This window comes from Mirounga angustirostris, unplaced genomic scaffold (genome assembly GCF_029215605.1).
Source record: "Mirounga angustirostris isolate CCGP_5_RB_7025 unplaced genomic scaffold, mMirAng1.0.hap1 SCAF_9, whole genome shotgun sequence".
NCBI classification, from domain to species: Eukaryota; Metazoa; Chordata; class Mammalia; order Carnivora; family Phocidae; genus Mirounga; species Mirounga angustirostris.
Genome location: NW_026991717.1, coordinates 96,725,717 through 96,735,491, shown reverse-complemented (window position 1 = coordinate 96,735,491; position 9,775 = coordinate 96,725,717). Strand labels below are relative to the sequence as shown.

The 9,775-nt window shown below is 34.4% G+C and overlaps 1 protein-coding gene across 2 annotated transcripts in view; it reads right to left on the bottom strand.

Annotated features, from left to right (window-relative positions):
• Positions 1 to 93: 93 nt before the first annotated feature.
• Positions 94 to 9,775, bottom strand: part of ATL1 (atlastin GTPase 1) — an 82,049-nt gene continuing 72,367 nt past the window's right edge. The window contains exons 10-15 of one of the 2 annotated variants that reach the window (XM_054513701.2): positions 8,506 to 8,633; positions 7,366 to 7,422; positions 6,426 to 6,497; positions 4,544 to 4,975; positions 3,280 to 3,294; positions 94 to 1,361 (exon numbers count right to left, since the gene is read on the bottom strand). In XM_054513701.2, coding sequence (XP_054369676.2) covers positions 1,251 to 1,361; positions 3,280 to 3,294; positions 4,544 to 4,975; positions 6,426 to 6,497; positions 7,366 to 7,422; positions 8,506 to 8,633 — 815 coding nt within the window. In that variant the 3' untranslated portion in view covers positions 94 to 1,250. The remainder of the gene's footprint in view (positions 1,362 to 3,279; positions 3,295 to 4,543; positions 4,976 to 6,425; positions 6,498 to 7,365; positions 7,423 to 8,505; positions 8,634 to 9,775) is intronic. The other variant, XM_045900823.3, reaches the window with a different exon arrangement.

Here is a 9,775-nt window from a genome sequence, read left to right as displayed (position 1 = left end):
TTGAATCCATGTTTTTTACATAGTGTTATAAATATTTGATTTTTCCATTCAGAAGGTCCAAAAAGCAAAGGAAGCAGTATATAATGAAAGGGATATTGAAAAAATGAAAATAAGCTGGTAGAATTTTATTAATTGGCAAAGTTATTTTTCAGAACATGTAATCAAACTTTTCTAAGATGTAGGCTTATATGTCTTAGGAACTCTCATATAGTCTTCTATCTTAATCATTCTTTCCTGTTACTCATTATTTTGTATTACTGTTTAATTTAAACATGGCTAAGCCATTTCTAAGGAAGTTAGAAATTACTATTTTAGAGCTCCCAGATTATAGAATCACTGATTTAAAAGAACTGAAAGGTACCTAAAAAAGGGATTAGCATACATTTCTTAAAGTGGAAACTCAGATTTGTAATGGTTGTCAGCACTGAAGAAAATGCATTTTTAATTTTAAAAAGAGAGATAAACCTTTATCATTCTGTATCAGTACCTCCCAAACATTTCCAAATTCAGTATTTGTTTTTAATATTAGGAACCAGAGTAAACTTTAATAATAGGTCACATGTTAAAAGAATAAACCTATGAAGAATACATTTCTTTGTGTACCAAATGAAAAAATATACAATGCAGTGAAACTCAAGTACATATACAAAGTGATTTTTTGTGCATTTTTGATCAAGAAGTTTATATTCTATATTAAATCATAATATAAAAGAAGCAGTATTTAGTTTTTGATAAAGCAACTGAAAAGCTCTCAAGTGTCTTTAAAAATAAAAGCTCATGGTATATATAAGATGATACAGATTGAATCAAGCCTGTTGAGTTGTTATGCTATGCTTAAATGGATGACTATGTGAAATAATTTAAAAATTCTGTAGAAATTAAATGAGCATATCCAAACAAGGAGTAATATTACTACATGGTTTAATTATAACCCAGTAGTAGAATTTAGTAAATTCAAGCAGAACATGTGTACTGTCATCATAAATAGACAAACACTTTAAATTATAACAGCATATTTGAAGACAAAACTAAGAAACTGTACATGTTAACAAAAATGATATAACCATGCATACATACATCTGCTTATTAAACACTGAAGTAAAAGAACTAAACCATTTTGAAATTTTCAGAGGAGCTTGGTATTTTACTTTGTCCTCACAGAAGCACTTTGAATGTTTGCATGGAGACATAAAACTGAATATTTAACTGACAATTAATTGGTCATGCACCTGTACTTCTAAAAATTTGGATTAAATTTTCTTCTTTTCTGATTGTTCAGTAGATTCTGACTTTGGCGCAGGAAAAGCTTGATGATACAGATGTCTGTGGGTTGCTGCTGCACTGTAAAGCTTGTATAAAGCCTAGAAAGACAAGAATCAAGATTATAATCACAGATGTAAAATTCTTCCTTTTTAGTGTAATTAGTTTATGTACTATATAATTAGCATGCTAAATGTGGAATCTTTATGTCATTAGTCTAAGATATAAATTAATAACTAATAATCTTAGAACTCAAAAATACTTTAGCTTGTCCACTGTATGTTTTTGCTTTTGTGGATTGATCTTTGTGGTGGTAAATGGTTTATTCTCAGACTGCATTTCCTTGGACTTTGCACACCTTTTGGAGCAGGGCTTCCTAAACACTGTGCCCCAGGGGTGTGCTGAGAACTCATATCGTGAATATTACCAGTTTTGGAGGAATTATAGGATCTCATAACTTCTGACTGCCAATAGCTGTTTTATTATACGCAGCTAGGCCACTTGCTGTCCGGGCTTCCTTACAGGTTTTTCAGAATGGAACCATTTTTTTCCCCATTATTTCTGGATGTGGTCATGCCAGTAAGTACATATGTTGCCCCTCCCCTTGCCACACTGGGATCCTTCATTTAAACATTCTCTTCCCTCCCTTGTTTCCATTATTTGATTTATATCTTATGAAACATTTTTCAGAAGCATTACCTCAGAAAGCCTTTTCTCATAAAGCTCTGGTTGTTCTTTGTGTCTACAGTGTTTGAATCATAGCAATTTTTACATACTGCTTTACATAAGTGTCCATGAATATTTTTGTCCTTTTTCCCCCCTCAGTAAATGTCTAAGGTTCATTCCCTCTTCTGATTTTCATATATTGAACCCTCAGTTAAAACCAACTTTTCTGATGTAATTCTGGAGTCTGTGAAGAGTCTGAATATTTTTAAAAGCTTAATATCCTTTAAATAGTAACCAATGCCCAGGAAATTCCATTAATTTTTATCTTTTTGAAGTCTCGATAGCTGTTTTCTTAAGTCTAAATAATGCCATCAGTTCTGTGAATGCACATTGGTGTAAATTGGTATTGTCCTAGATCTATCATAATCCTAACGTTCAACTTAGAAATTTACTTTTTTAATGAATTTGTTTTACTGAATTTTACATAAAATACTTCTCTATTGCTTGTATTAAATGTATCATTGGTATTGATTAGACTAGGACACACTCCAGTTATATGTAACAGCAGAAACTGAGGAAAGAATGATGTGCTATCTCAGTGGTTGTTCCAGATCAGTTTTGCTTCCTGAAGATAATGACCAGAATAACTCTACAGAGATAATTTTTCTTATGTAACAAAGGATTCTTTCCTGCAAGCCCCGGTTCTTACCTCAGAGTTTTGCCCATGTGCAATAGGAGAAATGAACACCAATTTACAGGTCGGTCTGAGGAATGCTAAGAAAGTTACACTTTATACTGGCCTGGAACCTGCTCAGAGTGGTAAAGGTAACTGTCACTCAAAAGCCCGCGTTAAAAAACATCTAAAGGTTGTAGCTCCATTTCAATACTCTCTAGTTGTTAGGTTTCCTCAAGATGCATAACTTTTTATTTCACTATGCAGTAGAGCAAAATGCACAATGTTGGAACTTAAGAATTTTAGAATTTTTTACACATTCAGGAAATAAAACAGGATACTCTTGATAATCAACTCTTATGTTTCATATGCAGATCAAATCACATAAAATGTCTGGAATAAATACAGTATTTTAAAACCATGTTAAAAATTCACAGTTAAAATTGTGAATCTTAGAAGAACACAGGAGCAGGTGTCACCAAAGATTTTTTTAAATTTAAATTCAATTGACATACAGTGTATTCGTAGTTTCAGAGGTAGAGTTTAGTGATTCATCCGTTGTATATAACACCCAGTGCTCAGTCCATCACCAAAGACTTTAATCCATGAATGCCTAGTTGGTTTATAAAATACCATAATTTTTATAAATATATAGCTCTCAATTAAAAATTTTAACTTACCTCATTTGTACTTCCCTGTGGCAAAGGCAGTTTAAAAGGGAAAAAAGAAAAGTATATATCCTGCTTCATTAATAGCATTATGATAATTCAACTTCGTTTATAGTATTTCTGAGCATTTAAGAACAAATACTCCTACAGGTTTTTTCAGTTCAGATTACACGTTTTATCTGAATCTTTCGAAGAACCCAATTGTATATTCCCCAGAGGCTTCAGCATCATATTCTAGGAAGGCTTTGGGATTTACCTCAAATAGCCCCTCTTTAGTCTTCTAAGGTTGAGGAGGTGTTTGAGACAGTGGCCCAGAGGATTCAGTTTTTAATTCATTTTTTACCCACAGTACTACCATTAGTTTATCTTAACTAGATTCTTTAAAGGCACATGGTAAATTCATTAGTTAAAATTCCATTTTAAAGAGTATATGTAAGTATAAATGCTGGGAGAATTGTAGCTATTACATGCTACCTGCAGAACATAAGTTCAAAAGTCTTAACTCTAAAAGTTTATGAAGAATCTCAATTTTAGCCTCACTAAATGCCCCTAAATTTTCATGAGGTAACTGAAGACACTTCCAGAATGACAGAGTGAGTTCATGATCGTTCTAGGTGTGTTTATAATTGTCTTCCCTACCCACCCATCATCAATTATTTGAACAGTGGACCACAGTGACCCTGACTCTAGGCTATGGTTAATTGAAACATAAAGGACAACTGACCCATGAGCAGCTGATCCAGAGGCTGACCTGGACTCATGCTGTGGCCCGGTACAAATGCCTAGTTCAGATAGAGACAATCTGAAGTAATCAGATCTTTCTTTTGCTTTTTAGGAGTTTATACTAAAAGAGATAGTGATACAACAACTTAGGATAGTGGTTCACATACACAGCCAACGCGAATCAAATGTTAGGTTGTAAGTACGAAATAATCTTCACACATAAACAAGTCACAATCCGCTCAATAAAAACTCAGCTGTGCTTTCTCACACTTCTTTTTAACAGCTTTAACTTTTAGGATAAATAAAAGTAAAAAAACAAAACTGCCTAATCCACGGATATTTGAAGACACTGAAATGTTAACTGGAAACCAGTTACATAGGACTTCACATATTGTATTACAGTTAGTTGTTTGTGTCTGGCCATCTTGACAGATTCTAAAGCTCTTGAAGACTAGGGCCCGAGTCAGGTTCACCTGTTTAGTTCTAACACCTAACATTGTGTCTGATACATAGTGTGCTACAATTAGCTGAAGAGGATTAAAAGTATTCTTACCTGGTCCCACAAGGCTGCAGCCACCTGGTCTATTACAGCTCCCAGCTCTCGGTATTCCCCAGAGTAGCGGATGTATGCCCAGGTGCACAAGGTGATAAGAGTCAGTCCCATTATCATATTGCATAGGCTAGCTATAATGTCCAAACCAATGAATCCAGTCACACCAGCAATCACGTAAGTGATAAAGATGACAACAAACAGTGTGGCTGGGGTACGAGCTGCATGGAAGATATTTTTGCTATCATTGTGCTTGATATACTGGATGTAAAGTTCATCTATTTCACTCTCCAACTGTTGCAGGTAACGCCGGCTAAATTCCTCCCCACCCATCTTCTTCACCCCTCGGAATAGCTTCACAGATTCTTCCTTAAGCGCCAGATGTTTGGCCTGTAGATCATTAGGTGCCAGAAATGGTTTGTCACCACCACAAATCTGTGTCAATAGAGAAGTGCTGTTTATGCAATGCAGAGTAAAATTAGCAACTGTATCACAATCTTCCACTTAGCTAGCTGAATTTGTTAGAACACAATAATCAAAAGGAATTTACATATATGTTTTGTCAGTCCACATCTTTGCACACTCCATATCACGCATGAGTGTAAGTGGGACCAGTATTTTATAGATGACTTATGTAAAGCCATTCTTAATTTTTTTTTTTTGACCTGGGAAAGAATATCCAAGACTTAATCCAAGTTCCTCAAGATGAAAAGGCATGATTCACAGAATGAACCCCAAATCAAATAAACTACTTGTATATATACAAGTTCCTCTGGGAAATTTATTCTAACTCCACTGGAGTCTTTTTGGCCAATGAGGTTTAACTTAATAGCAATGTTATAAAACTCGAAAGTAAAATTAGGAAAAACATGTTCTTTGGCAGTTTCACTGATTTTGTTTGAATGGAGCCCTTTCACAGTATTTCCTTCAATAGACTAAATGGGAGAATATTCAATGTTCTTGGACTACATTTTCAGTTTTTTCAAAAGTTACAAGGGAAATCTCAGTTACCCATATCTTTCACTTTTGTTATTTGATATTTAACTATATAAAGCATACTCTCATTCTAGTTACCCTTTACTTATGTTGTGAACCATTCCTTATACTGTATTTCCCTTGACTCTTGAAATTCCATCAATTTTGGATGTAATTTATATAACATGATTTTCAGGGGGAAAACCTATCATATTAGTAGATATGTACAATAATTATTAGATTAGCATCCTAATTCAGAACGTTAAAAAGAGGAAATGCAGTATATAGAAATACTGGCCCTTGAAGTTTAATTTCTTTTTTTCCCTAATGGGTTTTTTGGTTTTGTTTTCTGTTTTTCAGAGAGAGTGTGTGTGCTGGAGGGGGGAGCGGAGGGCCAGAGGGAGAAAGAGAGAATCCTAAGCAGATTCTAAAGCTCTTGACCTGAGCCCAAACCAAGAGTCGGATGCTTAATCAACTGAGCCACCCAGGCGCCCTAACGGGTTTTTAGAGTTAAGATAAAAATACTGAAATTGTTGCATGAAGGGAGGTGTAGTGGAGAGGGTAGCACATGTTATTTTAGTCACCAGAGCTTATAAATAGTGGGAAGATGTGGGGAAGGAAGGAAGGAGGGAGGGAGGGAAGGAAGGAAAAGAAAGAAAAAGAAAGGGAAAAGAAAAAATACATCTCTAATGTAAAGAGAACACATTTATGTTTTAAATTGTGCATACATAGTGTTCCTTTCCTAAAAAATATTTTAGGTATACAATAAATAGAAATGTGATATATAAAGGCTGAGAAAGAATAAGTCAAAGCCACTTCTTTGCATGTGTAGACAGTGTAACTTGGAAGAAAAAAAGAATGAGCTCATGGAAGAAATACTGATTTTATTTAAATATTATTTAATTCTTACCTCTTCCATCTTTTTGTTGTATGTATCCTTGGCAGTTGCCACGGCCGCTAAATTGTTAGCCTCTGCTGTGGCCTTTGGACAAAGTACAAAATGGAATTCATATTTATTAAACCTTCACAGGCAATTCTCATTTCTGAGTATCATGTGCAAGAAATGTACAAGAACACAAGGTCATGAAATAATTTGAAAGTATTCAAGTATTTCCACTACATTTTAAAAAATTCATAAAATTAAAATTTCAAAATACATGTAAGTTTATTCGGTAAGCCATAGTTATAAAAATGAATTTCCATTTGGAAGATTTTTTCCTCTTAAAAAATATTTTTAAGTCTCTCACCAAACGTGGGGGGAAAATCTATAAACCCAAACATATGGGAAATAATACACAGTACATTTTGTATGTATTAATATATATACAAACATGTCTTAAGTTTAAGGACTGATACTGATAGAACAATGTATCACTGGTAACAAAAAGGAATGATTAAGAATTTAATTTTTTTAGATAGGTAAGGAAAAAGCTAGTTTCTCCTGTCTTAAAATGTTTAGTTGTAGAGACCACTTGTTTTAAAACCTGAACCTGCTTTTCTACTTGTTACATGTGTGACCCTAAGCCACAGTATGAGTCTGTTTTCTAAACCAATTTTGTACAAAGAGAATGAAAGCTTTGGTATACAGTGCTTATATGTCAGCACAAGTGAAGCTCCTCTATGTGTACATGAACCTGGTTAGCTGAACACACAAACAGTAGTTAACAGAAAAATAATCTTCCAATAAATCATTCCAATATTTTTATTTGCTGATTTCTGACTGCCAGATTGGAGCATATCTCTAGCTTAGCATAGCATAAAGCTAAGGAAAGCTTAGCTTTAGTGACAAGTATGTTTTAAAACGTCATGCCTCCTGATTAGTAAATACCTGTAACATGAAAAAAAAATACCTGTAACATGGATTTGGGATGTGGTAATTCTTCACCTTGGTAGATCTTTATATAAGCCTTAAAAAAAAGGAAAGAAAAAGAGAGACTCAGGTTCAAGTAATTCCATTCCATATTTCTCCAATTCTGTTAAATTGTTTTCTAAGCTAAGGTCTTGACAGTTTGGGGAACCATTACCTTTCTCATTTTAATTCCCCCTTTCTTAGTTCTGTTCCTTTTTCGTGAAGTGCCCTTTTCACACAACTCCTCTTGCCAACCCTACCCTTCTTAAAGGCTTAACTCCCTGCCACCTCCTCTAAAACTTTCTCACATCCTTCTGCTAGGAGTAACCTTTCTTTTTCAGTTACTCACGGGCATTTGTACCTGCTGATGTCATAAGCCTTATGGAAGAGATTTCTGTAAGGGTCCTTAATCTCCTGCTAAATGCTAAGCTCTTCCATAGTGTTAGGCACAGTAAGAATTCAAATTTTAGGTAGATAAATAACATCTCATTTATTGCAAAGAGTGATGAAGATAATCACACAGGAGGTATGTGAGAGGATTTTAAGTAACAAAAATGTGAATTTTAAAAATTGGTATTTTAGTCCTTGGAGCATCAATCCACAAATGAGATTGGTAACTGAAATTCCCCCACTGTATGTGGTTGGTTTAAAAAAAAAAAGTGTAGTATTCGGTGCTACCTAAGGTAAACAAGTAAATGCAAATTTAAAATAATTCCACTTCAAATCGGCCCTCGGTGCAGAGACAGAAATTGCGGAAGAATTTTCTCCAATAGGAAGGCAAAGTATAGCCCCTTTGAGAACATCTTCAGAATGAAGGTAAAATTCTGTATACCTCATGACTGAAGACTACTACGTGTTATGGACCTCGAGCAACACCTTCTCCCCCAACAAACAAATAGACTTTACCAACTCTTAGATACATTCATACTTCAAAATATATTTCTCTCAAGATAGTTATCTCTTAAGAGTTTTCTTTAAAATTTTAATTTCAGAAAGCAAGCTCCTCTTGGGAGTCTAATGATTTTTTTATTTTTATAGATTCCTCATAACTTTGCTCCCATATTATAGAGTCTATAATTTTTTTGTTTGTTTCAAGTAGGAACTGCATTCTAAAACAATGCTCTAGAAATGAGAGTGATACCTTGAAGTACTCCACCAGACCTCGGCAGGTGATTTTGTTCCCATTGATCTCTTTAATATCTAGGCTCTCAGGACTAAGTAGCCAAGGAATGAGTATTTTCAAGTTTTTGATGAATTCATCATCTATTTCTACAAGTAAAACACATTCATCATTATTTTAAAAATCCAATCCAGTCCTCCATGCCATACAATAAAACATCCTTTGATTTCCTCCATTTCTTCCCCAGTGATAAAGCCTTCCCTCACTTTCCCATCATCTAAACAACTCCTGCAGCTGGCCCACTTTTCTCGGGTTGGTGATCCTCCTTGCCTAAACTTCTACTGCTAGTCTTTACTTCATTACATATTTACTTATCCTCCACCCATAAAATAGCTTTCTTGATGTTAAATGTTAAATATTTTATACCCTATTCACATAACCATTTAAGTATTCCGATGTACTTAAGTTTGTTGGTGGTTTTCTAAATGGGGAAAAGGCCAGATATTTACTGGTTTATAGGATATATTCCCTCCAGAAAATGTTATGCTAAAATTGCTGTTTTTAGTGTACCCACCTTATGAAAAGTATATAGAACTGGGTAAGGTGTGATAACTAGAACTCAAGTTCAGAAGGATAGTGCCGGTGATGCCACCTCTGCTGGTGAAACTCACCAGTACAAATTAACATGGCAAGAGGCGGCCATGGAGGCAAATCAGAGGATGCCTGAGTTGTTCACCTATCATGTTTAGGACATTTGATTACACATTCCCATGTTCTAGCATTAGGCTTAAGCTTAACCTTACATATTTAGCAAAGTAACACAGAAAATACATCTTCAGAGAAGTCTTTTGAACAGTGATAATTTCTGAAATCATTAGTTCAAAAGATACAGAAAAACACAACCTACATAAAAAGCAAGATATGTCCAGAGATTCGATATCTTAAGTAAATGTAGTAACTGCCTATAATTTTTTTCTTTTTTTCCTTTTTTTTGTTATGTTATGTTAATCACCATACATTACATCATTAGTTAACTGCCTATAATTTTTTAAAAATCTGAATTTCAGCAGAGTCACTGAGTTTTCAGGCTTCGGGACTGGTGATTTCTGAGGTCTTAAGAATAAAGATTCAAATTATGTGATTGTGTTTGCATTTTCCTTGTTTGCTATTACAACCCCACTATACACTGAAATACCAATTTACATAAGAATTCATGTTTCTCTTCTCTTGCTTGCTGCTTTTATGAGATGTACGAGCATAATGTTGGAAACCCTTCAGACTTATTTTACTT